A 24,801-nucleotide genomic window follows, 5' to 3' on the forward strand; every position below is an offset into this window, starting at 1 on the left:
CGTAACAGGTTAGGGTTAGGCGATAATTTTTTTCCAATTTTCCTTATTCCTTATTGCCCATAATCGTACAAATCATAGCTACCAAATTAAAACTGTCCATCAGCCTTTCCACCAATCCTCAAATCTAATCTTAATAACTTCAAATGCCTGTGAAAGTTTATAATATCTGACCAGCCCCCTTCAAGAAAACAAAAATGAAGCAAAATTTTCACATCTTACGATTTTTTAATATATATAGATGATAGAATTAGAATAAAAATGATGAAACATTAAAGTGTAATACAACATCAGACATTCATTGCTAAGGATTCTGATCAGACATTTTTTCATTTGCTTTGTATCATGCAAGGATTGAGAACTCTGGCCATTCCACGACTACTCCAGTCGGAGACAGGTTTTTGCCCAAGAAGTACAGGCGAGAGGATTGCTGGATTCCACTCTTTCGCCCGGGATATGTTGAATATTTCTTTAATCTCGCATGTGTTTACTACAGCACTTATAGTTAAAACTAATTTTCCGAAAAGATTTTCGAATTTTTCTCCTACCCTCGCCTTAGAATGAGAAAAAAATGCGCTGTGTGTCTCTATCGATAATTAATGGAAAGCGGCCAAAACAAGCTTTCCAATGATAGCTGACAGAAGTTTCTTGCAGGTTTGAACAAAGAGATGTAACATTTCTTGTGAGGAAGGGGGCCTTTTTTATCAAAAGTTACTCATGATCATCAGAAGAGAAAGGTAAACAATCTGTTTATATTAGCATAATAGCTTCAAATTGCGAGTTCAAATGCCATGTCAAGCAGAAAAATTCCATCTTGTCCACCTGTTCCCAATGGGCCACTGAAATATTTCCGCATATATAATATTTCCACAAACCTATCAAGTATTACTAGAAAAATATTACTCTCATGAAAGACTATTTTGAGTTGGGAGTTCAAATCCTTAAGGTAAAGATTACGAGTGAGAATTTTGGCTGTACATATTAGGATAGAAAAAAATTCAAGGTTCAGGTTGGAAATATTTTGAAATTAGTCGCACATACAGAGTGCTTGAGTTGCATGTGAGGATAATTAAGTGTTAGTAAACCTCAGGGCTACGCATTGTTACACTGTGACCAGTGGGTATTGCTTCCACAAACATCCGGTTCCATGCACTCAACATTAATAACACGATAAGTATAAATGAAATTGAATGTTGTTAAATCGGAAACCACTTCTCTGTGGAGTATAATTATTTCAATTCACCACGTAAAGAGTTTTAAAGATTTCTTGTTTGTTCATCAAAATTGGTGACTACGTAATTCGTTTTATCGAAGCCACAATTTTAAAATGCAATCCTGATATATAAAGTTGAGACAAAGTATAAATTTACTCTATTAGGATCATGACTGGTATGCCACAAGAAATCAGTGAAGCATAACTAGTCAAAATAAATCTCACTACAAACAGTATGAGTGATTCTGCTTGGCCACGCCCCACTTCTTTTACTTTTAAATTCCATTTTAAAAGACATATTCAGCAGTTTGATAAATTAGACAAAACAAGGCACAAAACACATATACTGTTTTCTACATTACATCGATAATTGCAAACTGAAGTGGTAATTGCAATCGTGATATGAAATTAATCAAGCATGACTTGGCAGAATAATGGCATTGTTATGGGGTTCAAAGTATTCTGCCAACAGAAACCAATGAAGCATGACTGATCAAAACAACTTTGATTGAAAGACTTGAGTAACCAAGTGCAGTTTTTTGTGGCGTCTGAAGCTGTCGCAAAACCATGGCGGGATTTCCAAACTATGGCCTCTATGGTCAAACCATGGCAGCTGACTTCTTAGCTGCCACAAACCAATGGCGTGAGGAGGATACCATGGCAGCAAAATTAAAACCAATGACAGGTTAAATTTCGCCGCCACAAACCAAGGCATGTTGACTGTAATGGCAGGACTGCCCCTGATGGTGACAATTTTTGGATAAGTTGGAACATTTTCCTTATGGATACAGTTTTGATGGATTTAGGGTTAGGTTTGAGGTTAACTAGATATAATTTCGCATGATAAACTGAAAACTCTCATACATGACTTTGTGAATATACCGATGCCACTGCCATAAAACTATGGCAAGAGACGACGCGTTCGTGGCAGGAGCCACCATGAAGTGGTAAGAACTGCGCCTCTGAGAAGCAGTGCGATTGCATAACAATGCCAACGAAGTCGCAGAAATCTTGATATATTGGAGGGGGTAGCGAGCCCAAAAGTTTGGAAAGCCCCGGACTGGATAACTCCACATGGCTTGGGGTTTAGGGACTTTCACCCAACGTCAAACTCTTCTGTCATCAGGTATAATCTGTCATGCCGATTCTGTACGTTGGATTCTCCAGCCGGGAATACTATGAAATGCTTTGAAGGTAGACCCACTCCACAAAAGTCCACAATCATTATAATCCTCTGCTCAATCATGCCTCATTTACTCTGTAGAAGAAATTTCAATTCGAGCATGACTGGCCAGAGCAATTCAATCAAATTTAGCAAATGCTAATTCTGCCAGGTCGCAGTTCACTGATTCCCTGCCCAGGGCAAGTAGCTTTAACATGAACTTTATTTGAAATATAATTTGTGTGAAACTTGATTACGATATGAAATTTAATATTTTTACGAGTCTTGCATTGTTAGGTCTTCAGCTTCCAATTTCGCCGTGTCATCATTCGCTGACTCATTCTCATCGGCGAGATTCGCTTGAGCGAGTAATTTACTTTGCTCTTCTAAATCGCTCTCTAGCTCCTTCTGGCGTTCAATCTCATCATGCTCTATTAAACTTCGAACCATGACCTATAACATTTAAAATAGTTTTTGGAAAGGATTAGGGCTGAATATAAAAGTTTTGTGAAGATTCCACTAAATGAAACGACTGAGTGATCAACATATTGAAACTATCAACTTTGATTTAAACCAGGGGTGTGCAACCTTTTTTATTGGCGGGCCAAATACAAGTAACTGGGTGAAGCCGCGGGCCGCACCTTTATTTAATTTAGACTTTCTGGTAGTTGCAAGCACAAAAATTGCCTATATTTGCTATGGATCTTACGGCATTATTAGGGGTTCTTGCAGAAATAGTAGATTTAAAACGCATAAACTTCTGAAGAAACTGCTATTTAAATTTTTTGTCACACCGACTTCAAACGAATGCAGTGAGAAACACGTTTTTGTAATATAAATTGTGTATTTTGCAATAGAATTTTGCTAGCTTGTTTTGCTAATATGACTGGTATGGGCTTTGCGACGAAAAAGAATAAATACTCGTTTTGCGGGTACACCATTCGAAATTGGTATTTCTCTGCGGGCCGCACAACTTCTTCTTGCGGGCCGCACTTGGCCTGCGGGCCGCAGTTCGCACACCCCTGATTTAAACAGAAAATTGAGCAAAACAGGAAAAAAATTTGGCAATAAGCCTGATCAGTTGAAATAGGCAACCAAAATGCAGAACTTCTGTACTTTTTATATGCAATTGTGCAATACCTGTGCAGAGAAGTAACAATTGCGTAGTCTTTACCAGGACTGTAGCCCTACAAATATTTGCAACGCCAGACAAGCAAAAATCCTAGCACAATACTGAGCAACAATTGCGCACTATTTCAATGCCATATGCATAATAAACAGTAGCAATTGTGCAATACATAACTATTGTGCAATACACAGTAACAATTACGCAATACACAGCAAAAATTACGCAATCCTCACCTGGGCTGTAGCAATTGCACAGCAGACATCGGCACCATCAGAGTTGCTTTCGAACGCGTAACACATATTCACAACTCCTGTGTTGACAGACATTGAACGAGAAATGAAGCCAAACAGTCTCGTATTCTCACGATGGTGTGCGGCTTGCAGGATTTCTTTGATAGGAAAGGTTTCCCGGCAAAGTTGAGTTGCTGAAAGTCAGTTAGTAGTTTATTTTTTCACACAACCGAAAATACTGAGTGTACAAACAGTGAGGAAAAATAAAAATAATGCATTTCAGACGATAAAATAGTAATGGTTATCGAGCGTGTCACCAATAAGGGTGTGTATTTGAGTTAAGTAAGTTCCTGAGACCATTATATGGTATGATTCCAGATTTATATAGATGACATATGCTAGCATGATCCACATCCATAATTCTATAAAGTTTCAGCTTTCCTATCCCCCGGTATCAATATGTGAATCCCATACTTATAAAAAAAAAACATCTTAATCATACATTGATTTATAGTAAACCCACTGTAAACATTCAATATTTTTGCCATACATGGCAATTTAATTTATTATGATCCATCTCAGAGTAGGGTAAGATTTCATATACATCTCTTGGAGACATAAATCCAACAAGACAACATAATCTTATGGCTAATGATAATCTCTTGTATCATTCATACAGCCATCAAAAGATATTCGATGATGATTAAGCGTTTTCGCAAATTTACCATGTCAGCACACTGGACCTAGTTGTTGCGGTCTAACTTAGCAATTAAAATATTTCAGACTTCCCCTCCCCTTGCAAATCCCTGGCTACGCAAACTACCCATCTTTCGTTTATTGTGCGTTAGCGCTACCCTACGAGCTATTATTGTGCGTTTAGATTTTAGACACCCTTGTTAAAACGCAACAACCCATCTACGCTACGGCCTGAAGGTAAGTAACTATAGAAAGTTGGAACGCTATGTACTCAGATTTATGGTAAAATTGGTGATTTGCATAAGATACCAACACCAAGTTTTATTTTACCTGGATCAACCAATCGTATTGCACCATCAGTAACCACTAGGTGGAGCTCATTCATTGAAAAAATGTTGTGAAGAGCTCGGGCTGCCATTATTGAACGAATTGAATCAGAGATGATTGCGTAACCATTGTGAATCTCGCTCTCAACCTGCGAAAAAATAATTTTAAAAGGCATTTATAAGCCAATAACTTTTAATGTGTATTGACAAGGATGTTTGAATCTGGCAAGTGTTTTTTGAAATCTAAGTTGGAGTCGTATTTTCGAATCCCACAGAGTCACAATTTTAAATTGTTCGAAGTTGGATGACAGAATTGCAGAAGTTTCATAGTGACAATCATGACAGAATTTTCAACAAACAGTCAAAAATACACTAAGATTTCTCAGATTTCTTAAGGAAGAGTTGCATATGCTAAGTTATTACTTATCGATCTTGATCGGTAAGTATGTTGATAGGTATTTGACTGTTTGTTTGTCTGTGTGTTGGATGCACGCGATATCTCACGAAAGCTAGGTTCAATCTGCTCCAAATTTTGCATGTGCATTCATCTTAGCTCGGATCAGGAGCCTATTGATTTTGGATGGATTATGTCGTATATTTAGTGAGTTATTAATTAATTAGTGATGGGACACACAGTGTCACTATGGAGTAAGACCACTGTTTCGGGGGATCCCCTAACCTTCGAACAATAAGTTTTCGGTTTCCAACCGAATTCTAGTTTTTATATCAAAATTTGCTTTTTTGGGATTTGAATTCGTAGTCGGAGCCTAAATTCGTTTCGATTTTCGAATGGCTTTGAGCTTGGGAGTCAAGAATAAGTAAGAAGAACAGTTCTCTTCTTACACATCAACCTATCCTTCTGGTTTAAATCAGCTTAACCGCTGGAGCTCATAATGCTTAGCAAAATGGATATTCCTTTTTCCGGATATTATGTATGGATTTTCATAGTATTCAAGTTACATACCTGTTTGCAGCCAATAAATCTCACAACATACATTGCACGAAAGCTTGAGTCAGGTCCAGGGTTGCCAGATTTTGTAGCAGGTGCTTCTTCGTCTCCTTCCTCACCTAGAAAAGGTTATAGGTCAGGCCGATAGCCAAGATGGTTTCAATGGTTTAGACAAGGGAGGACTCTAGTGAGAGTTGTGAAGTGAAGAGCTTCTGCATATAGCCTATTCTGATTCTTCTAAAAATGAAGCGGCATACGTATCAGAAGACTGGGTGGCAGTGGAAGCCATAAACCAAGGGTGTGGAACATTTTTTGTCCGTGGGTCATATAAGATAAAACCAACTTCAGACATCTAGCTGGGCAACACAAAAAATATAGTTTTTCCATATTCAAAACGGATTAAAATTTATCACAGAGCAAGATTTAACGCAGCGAAAAGAGTATATGAACATTATGTAATATACTTATGTGAGCGCCTCTTTAAACATAAATGGAGAGTGCTCACATAAAATCCCTGTAACAAAAAGGGAATCCAGCAATCCTCAGAAGTGTGAAATTTTATTATGTAACTATATTCTTTTATTTTCATGAAAAATTCGGACCTCGAGAAGTATGCGCACCAAGATGGCGCACAACCTGAACATAGAATGTGTGTACCGGTTGGGATTCAGGTTGAGCGACATCTTGGTGCGCATACTTCTGGAGCACCGAAAATTCGATCAAAGAGCAAGGCCACAAACACATTCTCTAAGAATTTAAGAAGACGCACCATTGCGCAACTTTGCAGGAAACCACTAAGACAGCTGTTCTCAACTGGAGATTGGGACTCCCCAACGTTGGCATAACTAAAGAGAGGATCTTTTTGCTTAAAAATGGGCCCAGTGGACGAACACATATTTCAGAATTACACCTTTTCTCACCTCCAAAAGGATTCTCTCTTGTGGGAGACATGGACCCTTCTTGAGTGGCGTTATCCTGGCTTTCAGCTGGTTTCTGTCCATCATCTTGTTGCTGTGTTGTTTGAGACGCAGGTGACGGCAGATCGAATAGAACTGGGAACCCAGAATTTACTACAGCTTCTAAATCAGAGTCTGTGGTGTCTCGTGATATCTGGTCTCCTGATGTATAGAATTCTTTGTTATAAGACATATTCATACAGTAGCGTATTTATGCAGAACGACGCCCATGGCAAAGTTTACGAATGTGCCCCTTTGATTATTGGTTGACAATTTTTAATGACTGTTATTAAAATAGGATGCTTGTCTGTTATTATTTCAGTAAAAATACAAGTTTCAATTTTTACTAATTTTGAAATTATTCAATTGAAACAATTTACGATTGGAACCTTTCACTGTGTGTATAACAGAATATAAAAAAATACTTTACCATCACCAGAAGGTTGTCTGCTGCCGCCTGTTCCGGTCTGTTCGTTTTTACTCAAAGGCTGCATCAAGGATGTTGCCGCATTTTTCAATCTTTCAAACATACCTGACAAGAAGGATAATAGTGTGCTAACTACAAATAAGGGTGAAGTGGTGGAGTGGAAGTGGTGACTCCTCTGCGGCCCATGGGCCGGAGCCACGGCCCATCAAATTGTGTAAAGGGACTATTCACATGGCTAACACAGACAGTCCCCGAACTCATAATAGAACTATAATGTGAAAAATCTGAAATTTTATTTGTCCTAACCCCAACCTGGTACACATACTACAGGAGTATATTTTTTTTGTTCGAATATTGACAATTTTGTGAAAATTGAAAATTTTGGTAAGATAATTGAATTTTTCCTGAAAGGACTGCGACCAGTGTTCCCTCTAAGGTGTGTGCGCGCACACAGCTTTCAGAGGCTGCGCACACGCATAGATTTACTGCGCACAGACGTATTTCGATGTAATGTAACAATGTTCTTTTGTTCTTTTTTCACCCTTTATTTGAATTCAAATAAAACCATCTGTTACAATCAATTTCATTTATTATTTTCCATGTATGTTCATTGTTATCTACTGATACATATAGCCTTCACTAAAGCATTTACAATATATAGAAAAACTTGAATAACCAAAATTTTCTTAATAAGCCCACTCATTACCCGGTTAGAATGCCAAAATTTCTTCATTGATTTTTGCACAAATATTAGTCATTACCAAAAAAGTGCGCACACACCAAAATTACTGCACACACATACTACAAAAATTAGAGGGAACATTGGCCGCGACCCATACCCTGATGGGCCACGGCCCATGTGGCTCAATTAGATGGGCCGTGGCCCCGGCCCATGGGCCGTAGAGGAGTCACCACTCCTGTAGAGGTGGTGGCAAGAAAATTGTATCAGAAACCTTAACCTGTGATTATGGCTGGGAATTTTCAAATACCTGATAATTTCAGAATTGAATCGAATATTGTTTTAAATCAATTCGAATCCCGAATACTTCGAAGATATTTAATTGTGAGTGAATTTTTTATTCTGATGTGTCCCTCCAGAAATATAAACTATAACTGGAAACATGGAATCCACTACTAAAAGAAGTTTGCTGAGCGTTCACATACAAAAAATAACATGTTTTATCAATAATAGAAAAGATAAGACATGCGTCAGAATTCCGTTGTAGAAAATTTAGCTTCAATAAAAAAATTGAGGAATCCACCCTGACTTTGGCGGCCAAATAAAAAACAAGATGGCAGCAATTTGAATTTTTTGTCTGAAATGGTCCGAATAATTTACTATTCGATTTATAATGCCCAGTCCTACCTGTAATGTTATCATAGTTGGGTGTAAGTTGTAACGCTTTATTCACTAGGCAACAGGTTCTCAAACACTCCGTGTTCTGAAGCCAGCGAAGAGGCTGACTAATATTTACGGAGCCTCGCAAAAATTTATAAAATTAAAAACACATTGCTACCCACCGATTAATGTTTCTGAGTAAACTAAAATGACTTTATTTAGACTCGGATGTAACAGCTGCCTTGTATTTAAAAAATATTCTTTTTAATAAGCAAACAAATTGCACGTGGATCCTCTAGGTTTCTCTCGCACGGCTCTGGGGCTTCTTTTAGAGAATCTATACACACGGCCACCTTGCTCCAAGTAACGGCATTGGCAATTTAATCTCGATTAGTCAGCACCGTAATATATATATAAGTAGAAAAATGCAAAGCTAGAGTCCAAACCTGCTGGTTTAAATGCTTCATGTTTTGCTTCGAAGTCGCTTGACTGAGACGAAGTCCGTTCATTTTTCGGTTGCGCTTGAGCGACTTCAGGCTCAACATTGGCAGCAGGAGTTGCAGCAGGCTGAGAAACAGGCTCAGGAGATTGGCTTGCTGCTTGCATTAGCTAGATAGAAAAATATAAATGTGAAATATCAGTGCCTTTTTGAGAAAAAAAATTATGAATTTAAAAAAATACACTCACTTCAGCTGCTTTGCTCGGATCGTTAGCAAGATACAATCCTTTAGAAATATTACTGATAGTGGCGACCCACTGCGCACAGTTGTGTTTACTCTCAGCTTGTAATATCACATTCTGTTTGCCATCTTGTGATGTTATCTGTAATTGAAAATGCATCACGAATACAAGTGAAAAGATTTTTAATAGGGTACATATTCCCCAGAAACCATGCCAAATAATACTTAATAATGGGGGTATCTATGTTTACCGATTGTGGCTTTACAAGTCTTCCAAGTTACGGGTTAGAAACTACAGAAAAGGGTTACAGTGCCAAGGGATACCAAATAAGTGTCCATCAGAGGGACACATTACGAAATATTGAATAAAGGGTCGAAGGAACATATCAAGGCCAAAGGTGCACATGTAGAAAGTTTGAGGGATACTATGCATCTACTTCCCAGTTTCAGAATGAGGGCCACCTAATAGGGTATATATATGCCCCAGTAAAAGATAGCATGACCACTAAATAGTAAAATAGTAAGCCCAGATAGGAATGTTAAGTAATACTGGATAGAGGAATGTGTGACTGGTAATCAGTAATTACTTATCGATCTTAAGATCGGTAAGTATGTTGATAGGTATTTGTCTGTCTGTATGTCTGTCTGTGTGTTAGATGCACGCGATATCTCACGGAAGCGAGGTTGAATCTGCTCCAAATTTTGCATGTGCATCCATCATAGCTCGGATCAGAAGCCTATTGACTTTGAATGGATTATGTCTCAAAATTAGCGAGTTATTAATAAATTAGTGATGGGACACACGGTGTCACTATGGAGTAAGACCACTGTTTTGGGGATCCCCTAACCCTCGATCGATAAGTCTACGGTTTCTAACCGATATTCTAGTTTATTTTATCACCATATAAGAAATACACATTGTACATACAGAACGAGATAAGAAAAGATAGGAAAATAATGCATTTCAGGGTGAATGGGGACGCGATAAACCAGCATTGGTTATCAAGCAACGACACCTATGAATAGTCTAACATTGGGTCCAACAAGATTAAAAATCAAACTAAATATAGTACTAAAGTGAGGAGTACTAAAGTGAGGAGTGAATGGGGGAGATGTTCCTAGGAAACGCCTGAATAGAAGTACATTAATGTTGAGGGTTACAGAATAGGTACATATTGGAGTCACATTATACAGTTTTTACACTCGATGCAACATTCAAGAACTTGTATCCTCACACAAGCAAACTTGCAACAAAATTTTCCTTTCATTGACATCAAAAATTCTCTAGCATGCCTCACCTGGAACACATATCTTCTATCATCTGCTTCAATAGGAACAATGGTGCAGCCATCCAGGTCCATCACTAATCCACCGGCCACCTCATTACTCCCTTGTTGCATTAGGTTTCCCCCCTGCATAGAACAGAATTCTAACATTGAATAAAATGAGTTTGGGGGAAAGGAGAACTGATTAAATGACTTGAACCAGTGGTTCCCGGACTGCCATTCGCAGACCAGAAGCGAGTTAATATGACCTGTCGAACATATCAACCCCTTGCAGGCACCCGTCTCCCCGTCTGCAAATATCCTTCTGCTTCTAATTTGGTCAATTAGAATGTTTAATTGAAAATCAATCAACTTTGGGAACTACATACTTAAACCTATCTGCCACCACATTTCGCCCTTGTTGCATTAGATTTCTTCACTTGAAAAAAGGATTCCATCGTTGAACGAGCTGATGGCAGGAATTTCAAAATTATTAAGGTGGAGAGGAAAGCTGATAAAATGGTTTAAGCCAAGGTACTTCCCTCACCCTGCATTGGGTTTCCTCCTTAGAGTAAAAATTTTATAATTTTATTTGGTATGACCGTCGTATGAGAGATAGAAAAACTGATATAAAGTTTTTCTTTGCCTTTTACAGGTTTTCTATGTTAAGATAAAGATGGCTTCCATATTTATATCATGGAAGAGAAAATGTGAATATGATGAATGACATGCCATCTGGCAGTGAAATTTAACTTTTAGTCCTATCAGGTCATGATAAAACTGATAGGTAAACTTCCAGCATGTTCAAAATGGCCAATTTTTCGAATAGATATGTGATGTTACCTGCGTGAAATAGTATCTCTGGTTCCATTGATTCATGAAGACACCGTGACTTCTGGCAAATAAATATCTGAAAAGAATGAAAGACATAGAATCAAAGTCGGTCTGAGTAGCGAATCATGTTTTAAACTACTTTACTGCTAATAGTCCAGTGCGGGGCTTCTTTAAGTAAGCGATTGGGACCCCTGGCGCAGCCATATAAAGGCATGGGCGCTCCAAAGGTGTGTGTACGGTAACTAATTTTGTTTGCATATTTTACATTAAGTTGTGTGAAGGGACTGAAACCTATGGAGTACAGACAGAAGGTATATTCACTTGGCTAACACAGACAGTCCTCGAACTCCCGATAGAACTAAAAGCGAAATACAATTATAGCCTAACCATACACTACTGGAGTACCAAGGCATGTAACAAATCACAAAAACAGTCATCCGCTTGTTGCAGTTGACGAGGGATCGCGAAATCTAGTCAACGACACCTTGCAACTGAAATGAAGCAGCTGATAAAGCAACAGACTAACTCAACTCAAACATTTACTTAAATCTAGTTTGGACTAGATTTAATTTGGGCATCCCTCACTATAGTCGACAGGATTACTTGTTTGGGGACTCTTTCAACTCACTGTAACGAACAAAATGATTTTTCTACCCACCCACTTATCTGTGTCAGTTTATTTGATACCGGTAGTTCAGGGAAGTCCATTGCAGGTGGAGGGTCCGGAATATAAGCTCTCGTGCTCTCTCCGTCTATTCGATCGATTAATAAAACGTTTTCTTGTTCCTGAAATAGAAGAATATCGTTTATAATGGTCAAGGCGTTAGGCCTGAAGAGGTACAGAGACCGGGTTCTATTCCAAGGTTCATCCTTTCAGTCAAACTCTGGTAAATTCAGAAATTCGACTCCAAATTCAACTTCTAACTCCAGGGAGTTTGAATACCCGACTCCGTCTCCGCAGACCTGGTTCAAATAACAAACACTCAAATTCTCTTAGTTTGATTCTAAGCAAAAACATTCATACTTCTGCACATAATTCTTTAGCCCCAAACTGGAACTTGCGAACTTTCTCAGGCATGACATTTTAGAACTCTGGTAACGTGATCAGAGATGCAATGAGAGGGAGAGACTTTATTATTGCAAACAAAGTCAATACTGTGATATATTTTAAAGCAACAGAAAATAATGATTTAACAATAATTAATTGATCATTATTTGTGAGTGTGAGTATGCAACACCAGTTAGACGAGAATATCGGTCAGAGACCGAAGACTTATCGATCGAAAGTTAGGGGATCCCCCAAAACAGTGCTCTTACTCCATAGTGACACCTTGTGTCCCATCACTAATTAATTAATAACTCGCTAATTATACTACATAATTCATCCAAAATCAATAGGCTTCTGGTCCGAGATATGATGAATGCACATGCAAAATCTGGAGCCGATCCAATCTCGCTTTCATGAGATATCGCATTCATCTAACAGACATACATACAGACAGACAGACAGACAAACACCTATCAACATACTTACCGATTAAAATTGATAAGTAATAACCAAGCCTCCTGACCCATGTGTGTATACTACATATAAGTAATCATACAGACAATAATTTTCAGATTACCAGTCCATATCGGGTATAGGAAAAGTTAATGAGTTATAAGATACCGATAGGTAAGATATGATTTCATTTTCATCATAATTCTTTTTAGATGCATGGATTGTCATGGAGGCCATAACATATGAAGCGCATCGCCACTAAGAAGAAAGCAGCGATCCAGTCACAAAAAACAACTCGAGAAGGGACGTGAACCAGAGAATCAATGTACCAGCACTTACAGCTGTAACAGTGTCCTTTTCAACTTCTTGTAAATTTTCCGTTAATTTTGATAAATATTCTTCGAGTTCAGGTTGACAGAATTCCGCCCCCATTTTGAAAAACCCTACTTGTGATTGAACGTAACCAACCAGTGGTGTAAGGAGTCCAGTTTTCTTGCGAGCCTGGTAATTGAAAATAATGTACATAATAAAAAAAATTGAGGTCCTCAAAAACAACAATAATTTTTTTTTTCCTAATTTTTTTTGTGGGGGGGGGGGGGTGTTCACACATTAGAACTCCAAACCCCTAAACAAGGCACAAGACAAAAAATTAAAAGAATGGCAACCAGGGATAAGAGCATGGGCATAGCCAGGAATTCTCAAAGGGGTGAGGCACTGAAATTTCTAATTGCCAAGTTTGAACGTAACAGCGGGTCCGTTGGAAAATGTGGGTTCTTAAGTCTTGAGGGTCTAAAATGCTTTCAAGCTACGAAACATTGCTATGCTTTTTTGTCCAATGCTTTTTTTTTACATTTCAAATAGGGGGGGTTTCGACCCTCTTGGCTACATGGATAAGGATAAAAATGATAAATTTAGTTTCCAGGAAGAGCTTGTAAAGAGTTGTAAAAAGCTTTGTTCAGAGTGCAACTTAGGGTGTATGTAAATTTTCATTATTGTTACAAAACAACTGACCTGTAACAGATTCATTGTTGCACAATAATTCATTGAAGTTTCATGGAAAGCTTTCCTTGCAATGTGTAAATGATCAGTCGATTCCTGCCACGATGACTCACTGATTCGTTTCTTGGATAACTTCGCTGCCCTGTAACAATTTTGCTTAGTTGGAAAACACTTTATCATTTATGTATGTATCTTACAATAGTTTGCTCAATCAGTGGATAGAAGAGAAGTGTAAGATGAGGTGCCGTGTCCTGAGATCCCCAAGGACTGTGGTCGCAACGTTTTCTAAGTGAGGCCCATATAGTATAATGGTAAAGGCCCCACAATTTCGTTGAAAATTTTAAATTTAACCACGCAATAAACTTGTTGATGGACATTCAATTTGCTTTGTTGAAATGAACGTAGCCTAATGTATGATCGTTTGATATGTAAACAAAAACCATACCAATTCTTGCCAAATGGCAAAAAATTTATATCTCATGTTAAATTTATACAACGAAAAACGAGGGTCTAAAGAGACTACAGAAAATTATCATGTTTGATATATAAAAACGCTTTTTTTTTTACATTTCAAAATGAGTCTGCTCCAAGTGGCTATGCCCTTGTGTTTGATCATAATTCTCTCTTTTCAGAATACTGTATATTAGAATAAATAGTAAATATTGGGTACTCCCGAAGTATGTGAACCAAGATGGCGGACACCGGAACGTAAGTGTACCACGTTAGGGTTAGGCCATAATTCCAGATATAAATACTACTGGGTTCACTAGGATAATCACTGAACTCGTAATAGAACTAAAATGAGGAAAATTGGAATAAAATTATGACTAACCCTAACCTGGTACATATACTACGTTCCCACGTCCGACATATCTTGGTTCACATACATCGGGAGTACTGAATATTAAATTATTTAAATTCTAAAACAAAAATCTTACCTCTTCATCGCCTCCTGGTGGATTTTATCTTGTGACTCAAATTGCGCTTTCAACTTTTGATATTGCATTAAATATTTTTCGACAAATCTACCACTGTGGTACGTCGCATTCTCCACTAGCTGTGTTTGGAGCACGGCGTTAAAGGTTGAGACTTGATCGATTTCCGACGCAAGCTGTTGCATTGTTGAACTAATATAATCATTATCCGTGGTAAGAGTGAATTTTTGTGAATCGAATTCTCGTAAATGTTGCGCTAACGCTTGCGTCGCTGCTGTTAACTCGTTCTGAGCATACGCGATACGCTGGAACGCATACTCAAGTCCGCGTGCATAATTTGTTAGAGCCTCTGCATCTTCTTGAAATACTCCAATAAGGGCCCGAGTCTGTGGGCTATCAGCCAGACAATCTGCTAGTTCTAGTTTAATTGAAGCCATACATGAAGATAACAATATAATTAAAACCTGCAAGAACATAAACAAAGACATAATTTGACAGCATATTTACACACACAGTAAATGGAGATTATTCTGGCAAAGAACCTTCAAAAATGTAAACCATGCTCAGAGTTGGCAGAATATCTACACTCAAAACAAATGAAAATTATTCTGGCAGTGAAACTAAGAAATTGGGAAAAAAATATATTTGGCAGAATATTTATACACAAAATAAATGAAAATTATTCTGGCAAGGAACCTTCAAGAATGTGATCGAAGCACAGAGTTGGCAGAATATCTACACTGAGAATAAATGAAAATTATTCTGACAGTGAACTTACATGGATTTGAATAAAGCATGAATTTGGCAGAATATTTACACACAAAATGAATGAAAATTATTACGACAAGAAACTTTCAAGAATATGAAAAAAGTATAGCCTAGGCAGAATATTTACACACGAAATAAATGAAGATAATTCTGGCAGGGAACTTTCAAGATTGTCAACAAAGCAAAAATTTGGCAGAATATTCACGCACAAAACAGATGAAGATTATACTGGCAGTGAACTTTCAAGAATGTGAGTAAAGTATAAATTTGGCAGAATATTCACACAATACAAATAACAATTAATTTGACAAGTCTGCAAATGAAGTGGATTATGAAACTTTATTTTACACGAGAAACTTGAACATTTCAAGAAAAGATTGCCAGGGAAGCTGCTACATTGTAATGGAGAAAATTATAAAAATTTAAAGCAGCATAGAATAAGTTAACAACCAGAAATCATTTACGTCAAGAGGGAAATAAAAAATAAATGCTCAGAACCCTGACATATCATGTAGCAATTTAGATGATTGTTTATGGTTTCGTGTGTCAAGGGTGTGGCCTGCTGCGTGATCATAAATATTATCATGATGAGTGATATGCCACCCATGCATGGTATAAAAAAAAATGCATTGGATACCAAAAATCAACAAACAAAATCAAATAACCTCAGAATTGAATTCCTTATCATAATTGCAATATTTTGCACAGAATTTACTACAGAATACTTTCCCACAGCTAGCATAGCAAAAAAACTGCAAGTTATTCCCACAAGTGATGACTATTTTAAGTGATATTCCAATGACTCGATTAAGCAACAGCCAACAGTAGAATCAAAATTGCGAAAATTTGCACAGAATTTTCCTCAGCGTACTTTTCTAAAGTCAAATGGCATAGCAAAAACTTTAATTTTATCCCACAAAGTATTGACTCATCTTAATTTATGTCACAATAACTGGATAAAGCCATAATGGCACCAGAATTGCAAAATTCAGCTCAGTATTTTTTTAGCATTCGCTATATAAATATACAGTTTACAGATATTAATGAAAAATATATTAATGAATCACAGTTGAATAGCAAACTACATATTCACAGCATATATATAGGGTGTCCATAGGGTCTTGAAATTTTCTAAAATTGCAAAGAGCATTTATCTATTCGATATATTGTTTTGTCCTTCACAGATGTATTAAATGAAGTGAAAATACCTTAACAATTACTAATTAAAAAACAACAAAACCTGGTTAGGATATATTGAAAACTGCCTTTATAATAAAATTGAAATTGTAAAGGGACTTTATGGACATCCAGTATATAAATATTGAACTTTTTATCAAAAAATGAAACAAAAATTACAAAATTTAGCACAGTACTTTTTTTTAGCATTTGTCATACTAATATAGTTAACAGTTAGCAATGAAGAATATATTAATGATTCACAGTTAAATGGCTACATATTCACAGCATATATAAATATTGAACATTTTTTATCATGGGGGGGGGGGGGGGATATTGTTAGATCATAATAGTGGATTTGACAAGACACTTAGGAAGCTGGCCTAGCAGAAGTAAACAGTTTGAATTATGTTACATTAACATCTTAAATTCTGCACAAGGCTAAGAGGGCTGAAATTGAACTTACTGCATACAATAGGGAAAGATTTACGGTACCGGATATACTCACCTATACGTTGCGCCACCGTATAGGTCGCACTATTAGTTTTGTGTTTAAAAAAGTTTAATTTAGAGTTGACTCGCACATAAGTCGCACTGAAAATTTAGGGATTAAAAGGCCCTTTCTCTAGCATTTTTGCATAGATAACTCCCTATTTTGTTTTTTACGACATCACAATCACGTCATAGAGCTTGCCAAATATACATAAAATCACCCAAAATGACATCGGCGCCGACAATAAAGAACTTACTAACGTCAGCGATCTCTCTCATATTGGGATTGCCGCGACGAGAAAACGAGAGAAATAGCCGTTCAATTTTGTGTGCGCGCGTGCGGGCGTCTTGGATGACAGTTTGTATCGTTTGAACATTGTTGACTTGTGCAACGCTGAGCGGTCGCGCATTGGTAAAAAGTTGTATATACGGTGTTGTAAAGTTGGCGAGTATATACGATACATATCTATTCCTGAGGAGCGGAAAGTTGATAAGATGGCTTGATCATATGGTGAACCCCGGCCTCTCTTACGGTTACCAGTCCATGTCCGGTATGGGATTAGTTAGCCAGTTATTTGTTCCAGATGCATGGACTTGAATTTATTTATTTATTTAGATGTTCTATTTGTTTATCTCCGATTGTAGCTATCCTTAAACCTAAATATATTTCACATCGATACAAACTTTTATGAGAAATCTTCTGAATATTGGACTGAAAAAGTAAACAACATTAAATATTGATACACAGAGGTGAACGCATTTTCTGAAATAATGGTTCGCAAATAATGACGCAATGGCTGTTGGAATGTGTATTAGTCTGCAAAATTTAGCCTAAAGGCAAAAAAACTATATCAAAATCCATACAATTGAAACTATTATTTCTGCTGCCAACAATTTCCTCTATTTCATACACTTTTTTAAAATTACATGAAGTCATTTGTATTGTTATTGGCATGCTTCTGAAAACAATAACTGGCTATCTAATCTCATACCCGACATGGACTGGTAAACGGACGAGAGGCCGTGGTTCTCCATATGCTTAAGCCATCCTTACGGCTTTCCTCTCCCCCGAAATGAATATGCAAATCCTATCTTTTTGTGAGACTACTATTTCAACTGCACTTTCGAATTATGCCTAAATTTAAAAACACCTATTTTTAATTTATTCGATTCATTTTGAAAGTCCCTGCTTTTTAAGCCAATTCTTGGCGCTAATACATTGAGCATTTCGGACACAGTCATTTCAGTGTTGTTTGTTTCCCAGCCCTAGGGCATGAGACAAATATTTGGAATAATTTGTTCACTGGTAATAAAAACAAATACGTCATGCATGTTTGGGAGTTTTGACTTCAAATAAATTTTTGACAATCGAACTCCCTGTTCAAATTTTTCAAAAGAGATTTCATGTATACTATAATTTTTGAATAAGATAGTTTCCTCTCTTGGTCTATACTTACAGCTGGGGTTGCTAGTTAATGCCAAGGACAGTTTTTTAAAACTTAGGAAAGTCAAATTTATAGTTTCTTATTTTTTTTTAGGGCAGACTGGGCTGCCAGGTTACAGCTTTATTTGGAAAGATGACATGAAAACACTTCAAAATATTTTAACACTTTTAGGCAATATATTTTAGGAAGTCAGCGCTATTTTAAGATGAGAGAGTGCATTTTCATATTTCTAATACCGATGCCGAGCGCAACCACGGAACAAAACGCTAATAACTAAATATCTACTGAAGAGTATACCATTTGATCTGGGTTTATCAATGCATTGTCCATCTATCTTCACAGTGGGACATATCGTAATAATGGAACAAAAGGATCTCTTATCACTCAACAATTGGTGAACAATGGTGGTTTATGATATAATAAACAAACCATAAGACAGTGTATGACCTAATAATAACAAAAACATAAACCATTGAATAACAGTTATTCCGATATAGACATTACTATTCAATAACGCAGAGTGGCAACCTGACAATGTTTAAACTCAGGATGCATTTAGTTTCCGTAATACAAATGCTGACTCATCGCAAGGAAAAACTCACTTCGTTAACATTAAATTACGCCAAAGAAAAGTTTTTATGATATAACAATGTAGTTTGTTTTTCGATTGTCACTCTGTGTCTCCTTTTATTGAACCAAATCCTCCTACCTTAATATTGCATAAGTTTTATGTAGTTATTTCTATTGCCGCTCATATCTTTCACAGTGGGTATGTCTGGTGATACTAACCATTCTCCGTCAACCACAAATTTCATTTCTATGTCCTTCAAATTTTTGTCTAAATCCAAATTCACAGACCAGAGATTTTCATCCGTTTTTCGTAGAGCGACTTTATCTTTCCAATCTAACCATGATCCGGTGATAAGTACTTCGTTAGCTTTTCCGGTCCATTGCACACAGACTTGCTTCGTTTTTGTGTTAATTTTTGGTTGAATATTCGGGTCAATATTTTCGTCGTTTTCTGAAATGAACTTATCTTGCTCTTGAGAGCCATCGAGTTGTGGTTGTTTGGGGTCGACATTATCGAAGTTGTTGGATTCGATCTGTTGTTGGTTACTATCGCCCAACGCCAAGTTTTGCTCAATTTGCTCTTTGGAGACTTCGAGTGGCGATCCTTTATGGTCGACATATTCAAAGTTATTAGATACAAGCTGCTCTTGGTTATTATCTCTTAACGGCAATTTTTGCTCTCTTTGAAAGAGGTTTTCCTGCTCTCCACTGCCATTGGTGGTAATGATTTGTTCCGCTTGCTCATGGTTGTCCAATTTATTGTGCTCATCATCTACGCCTGGAGAGATTTCACAACCAACATTAGTCATGTTATCATGGTTTTTAATTTCCAAAATATCTCCTTTTTCAGAAGATACCATTTCCTCTTCATCTGAATAATCAACCAATTTCGAAACCCCTTTGGGGCCGAAATATTCAACAGATACTGGTTCTTCTTTGTTTATGTTCAAATCCATTTCATCATGCCCAGTGGAGGATTCCCCTACTAAATCACTCCCTTGTTTGTTCTTTATTTCATCGTCGACAGCAACAATCTCATCATTAATAGATACATTGCCTTCTGCAGAATGTTCAAATATTGCCCCGTCAACTTTTTTGCCAATTTCTATCAGCGCCTCAGCAGCATAAATCTCTGAGGTCTCAATTTCACTTTTTTGCATTTCTTTTAGCATTTCTGACTCCCCATTGATGTTTTCCAAACCTTTTTTGCCTTCATTTGTCTCTTCGTTCGATATTTTGTATGCAACTGCTTTATTTTCCATATCCTCCGCAGGTTTCTGTTCATCACTTTCGTTAGTTTTATCTGTGTCAGCATCACTGGCCTCAATGAGATATTCTTTCACCCCTAATGGGACACTTACGCCGATTTTTGTAGCTGATTTGGCATCACATATTTCAACCCCACCTTCCGTTTCGATTTTAGAATTTTGGCTCAAAACTGTGTTACTGAGATCATGAACTATACCTCCTGCTATTTTGTCTCCTGTTTGAGGAAACTGGGTGCTTTCTGTGCTGTTTTTTTCCTCAATCAGGACTTTCACAACACAGTCAGGGGCCCCTGCGTTGCTTGTTAGGTTGATTTGGTCAGCCTGTCCCTGAATGCGGGGATTTTTCTTCCAATTGGACCCTTTTGATTGATCAGGGTCGACTAACATAGCTACTTGTGATTCCAATTCATTATCTAGCAGTGCTTTTTCACTTCCATCAGCTTCTGTAAATGTAGTGGCGTCAGCATTATCTTCAAAACTTTCCTGAGCATTTCGGTCATCATTATTTGCTCCATGGGTATCTTGCATGATCTCAATGACATTATTCGCAGTAGGAACTTCGTGATTAAGTGAATCTGACCCAGCTTCTTCAGAAGTGCCATTTCCATCTTTTTGAATTGTTTTTACAAGATCAGGTGGCACACTATCGGTCATATCGCTTTCAAAACTTTTCTGTTTTACTTGGTCATCAATTTTCGAATCATCAGTAATATTGGTCATCTCAGTGCTTTCTGCATTTTCCACAACCTCTAATGAAGCCTTATAACCAGAGTTGGCATCCATTTCTCTCGATTCTGGAATTCCTCTTGGCATAACAGAATCAGGGGATAATGTTTCGGGGCAAAAATTCCCATCCGCATTACCAAAATGTAAATCAGGAACAGATTCAAAATGCATTTTTTCTGTCACCTCCAATGAAGTTGGAACTTTTCTGTCTACGTCAGTTTTAGTTTTTTTAGTTGGAGGAGCAACGTTGAGTTTCGAGTCTCGTTCATCCAAATCTTCAACCAAATGAGATTTTAAAGGTGATGACGGTTTTGTTCTGGGAGGTTTCTGACTATGACTATCCGAAATTGGAGATTTTGAAGAAGATTCTTCTAATTCAGTAGACATTTTTTCAACCTTCTTGCTTGAATCTTCAACAAATCCTGGATTTGAGGGTCTCGTCCCTGATTCGGGAGACAATCCCTTATTTCCAAGATCCGGATCCATTTCAACATTAATTGCATGTAATTCATCTTCACTTTTAGTTTTTGTCTCGTTTTCAGATAAAACTATAGCTTTTTGACCTTCAGAACAACCTTCGAAACTTTGAGTGATTTTGTAATCTTTTTTTTCATCCTCACTGGTTTCTGACGAAACGCTACTTTCAGAACTACTTTCGAAATTCTGAGTGGTGCTAGTATCAGCATTTTCAGGGCCAAGACTGTCGGGCACTTTTTCTGATATAACAGAATCTGGAGAAAGAGATTTAGGCATTTCATCCTGATCACCAAAATGCAGGTTCGGAACAGTTTTGAATTCCACTTTTGTCGCCTTCTCTTCGTTTTCAGTTTTTGATTTCTTATTTGGAGGCGCAACATCTAGTTTTGGTTTTGGATGTTCTGCACTTTCATTCCAATCAGATTTCAACGGAGAAGTCGATTCAGATTTTGATGATGACCTTTCAACTTTAGGATCAGGGTCAGTCGTAGATGTCATTCGTCTTCGTAGTTCAGTTCCATCAGAAGGCTCTTCAACGTCCTGGCTTCGTTCGTCCTCAACATCCATGTTTTCGTCAGTCCAATCGTAGTAAACTTCGGAATCAGCTCCAGAAGAGCCAGCTCTATATCCGGTCGGAACCGATCGTAATCCAGTAATAAATCTTACAAGATTGGACCATGCGTGACTTAGCCAGGCACCCATTTTGAATTCTTGGGAGTATTTTTAATAAGAAAAAGTTAATTTAAGTTTAGGAATGCTGTAACATAATAAATACAAATATATCAAAACTTTAAGATCTGGGATTCACTAAAACCTGAAAATTCCAGTCTTTGGAAAATTCAACGGTGTGGCGCATCTCGCTAAGCGTTAGGAATACGCTCGTCACCGCATCTCTGATTACCCTTCGTGGGATCGCAGGTTCGAATCCCATGTGAGGATGATCATGTGCGAGAGGATTGCTGGACTCCTCGCTTTTCTCTCCCCCGGGATAAATATGTATATCCTGTCCTAATATCCTGACTAAACCAGACACTCATTTTGAATTCTTGGAGTACCGGTACTTTTATCCAGGAACAATCAATTTAAGTTCAGCAAGCTGTAACAGAATGAATACTGGATAAACATTTGTTATTAAGAGTTAAGATCTCGGGTAAGATTTGGAATTGGATAAAATTGGGAAGATCCAAGTCAAGAAAAATAACATCCTTCTTCATATCAGTAATTGCCTGCATAGTTACTTGCTCCGAGGGGATGAGAGAGAAATCACTGAAAATTCAGTCACTAATGCAACAGGATTTCTTATCCACCAATGTGAATGTTTTATTTTGGTCAATTTATTATGCAAACTAATGTTCCAAATTGAATTTTTATTTAAATCATTGTATGTTCCCAACTGCCATTTTTTATATTTTTTGCAGTAAGAATTGTAAAATATATTTCATTATTATCCATGAGAGAAAAGCCAATAAGACAGGTTTATCATAGAAAAACCAACAAATCAAAACTGTGGATTTTTGCTGAATTTCGATTGCTCCTTTGGTAAATAAAATTATTTTTTTTCGAGGAATCTAATGGTTAAGTTTGCGGATTGCCCTTACTTTTCAGTTTTGCTGCGCAGTGCCGATATAGAGGCTCAGACTTGTAAAGAAGGGTTTGCAATGCAACTGTTATAAATGATGTCTTCTACTGTAAAGGCTCAATGGAATCGGAGAAAAGTGCAGTATGGGTTCGGCAATACAGTAGGGCACACTATCCAAATTCCAAGAATTTCCCTTCATTTGGTTCAATAAAACAAATACTCCATGTGTCTCACAAAACGAGGGACGTCTAGCATCACGTCAGATGTGTCATATACTGCCATGCTTGTCTTAATAATAATCTAAATTAATCGTGGCCATTGCCGATTCTTGTTTAAAACTTTCGAATGCGATTTCTCTTGTGATTTCTCTCGTTTTCTCGTCCCTACGATCTCAGCTCGAGTTGCGGTGACGCAGGGAGGTGATTCCCCTATCCGAAGTTAGATATTTATTGGTGTAGTGAAAAATGAGACAATTAGGATATGAAAAATGATCCAATTGACGCAAAAATTAAATGCATGTACAGAGAATTACATCAATGTAATATATTTCAAGTTTGACGCGAATCGGACAAAAAATGGCTGAGTAATTGATTAGAGCAGGGCTACTCAACTATTTTCATCGAAGGTTCGCAAACAAAACTTCAAAATTATTTGGGTCCGGTCATTCCATAAATGATATTTCGTCATCCTTAAACGAGCACTTCCTCGACCGACTAATGATTAGTAGCAAATTAAAATTGTTTATTATGGGGTTATTGTTCTTTTCGTATATATTCAAAACTATGAAAGTCATTTTATAATAGTAAATTCAAAAAGTGGGGCTAATGATCCAAAATAAATAATTAGGTGCGGTCCAAATCCAATACTCGAAAGGTCCGGATTCGGACCGCGGTCCGCCAGTTGAGTAGCCCTGAATTAGAGTATTATGAAATCATCCGAAGTTAGGAAGTTTTACGGTATATGTGATTAGTTTAATATTGACTGAAAAATTTCAGAAATCACAGATTTGGAAAACAAATATTCGTGAATGAAAGCAACTGGATCACTGGTCATCTTTAATTGGAGGCTGTGCCATACATACTTAATATTTACTGTTTTCTTATTAGCAATTTTAATATTCTAGAATAAAATACATTTCTATATCTTTATATGGTAGCTAGGGCTGTCCAAAATCGAATAATTTTTTGATTCGAATCGAATATTTTCGCCGAATCGAACCGAATAATCGAATATTATTGCACAATAGTAAATCTGTCTCTATTATACAATAAACGCCTGCCCTTCGATGTTGTGGTAACGTATGTGCATCAAAGGAGATCACACGCTTGTATGAACTGGTCAAAAAAATTGGAGAACTCCAAAATTTGGGTCTCGAAAACTGTTGAGTGTTAAGAGTAAAAATTGCACTATTCAAAAATTGCAATCTCAATTTTGATTGATTCAGTTTTAGTAGGACATATAGAGCCTGTAGATGCTATTTTAATCCTATTCACTAGTCTTTATGTTTTTTTGTGTAAATTTCAGCAAAATAATAACAACCATCAATATAGATAAAACTGTTGCTCAAGTTCAAAATTGCATTTAAAAATTCCAAGCTAGTTTGATGACAATATTATTTGAGGACTATAATATTGTTAGTGTACAACAGCCATCAAAATGCAA

General features: G+C 37.2%; 1 protein-coding gene across 1 annotated transcript; it reads right to left on the reverse strand.

The window, feature by feature from the left end:
* Positions 1 to 205: 205 nt before the first annotated feature.
* Positions 206 to 16,190, reverse strand: LOC120329723 (DCC-interacting protein 13-alpha-like). Its single transcript, XM_039396505.2, has 14 exons — positions 14,642 to 16,190; positions 13,716 to 13,845; positions 13,044 to 13,205; positions 11,862 to 11,989; positions 11,213 to 11,279; positions 10,403 to 10,516; positions 9,112 to 9,246; positions 8,871 to 9,033; positions 7,089 to 7,190; positions 6,623 to 6,820; positions 5,718 to 5,821; positions 4,758 to 4,902; positions 3,735 to 3,925; positions 206 to 2,825 (listed from the first exon to the last, which is right to left on the reverse strand). Exons 1-14 carry the CDS (start codon positions 15,124 to 15,126, stop codon positions 2,649 to 2,651), a joined length of 2,301 nt encoding a protein of 766 aa, XP_039252439.2. The 5' UTR covers positions 15,127 to 16,190; the 3' UTR covers positions 206 to 2,648.
* Between the last annotated feature and the right edge of the window lie 8,611 nt (positions 16,191 to 24,801).

This window comes from Styela clava, chromosome 8 (assembly GCF_964204865.1).
Source record: "Styela clava chromosome 8, kaStyClav1.hap1.2, whole genome shotgun sequence".
Lineage (NCBI taxonomy): Eukaryota > Metazoa > Chordata > Ascidiacea > Stolidobranchia > Styelidae > Styela > Styela clava.

What these genes read in the sequence shown, in the direction of transcription:
- LOC120329723 (XM_039396505.2), bottom strand. Translation starts at nt 15,126, where the DNA reads ATGTCTTTGTTTATGTTCTTGCAGGTTTTAATTATATTGTTATCTTCA. An exon ending in AAGAGAGAATCCTTTTGGAG is followed by an intron (nt 5,822 to 6,622) that starts GTGAGAAAAGGT and finishes AACCTTTTCTAG; the next exon opens with GTGAGGAAGGAGACGAAGAA. An exon ending in GATTTATTGGCTGCAAACAG is followed by an intron (nt 4,903 to 5,717) that starts GTATGTAACTTG and finishes ATTTTTTCGCAG; the next exon opens with GTTGAGAGCGAGATTCACAA.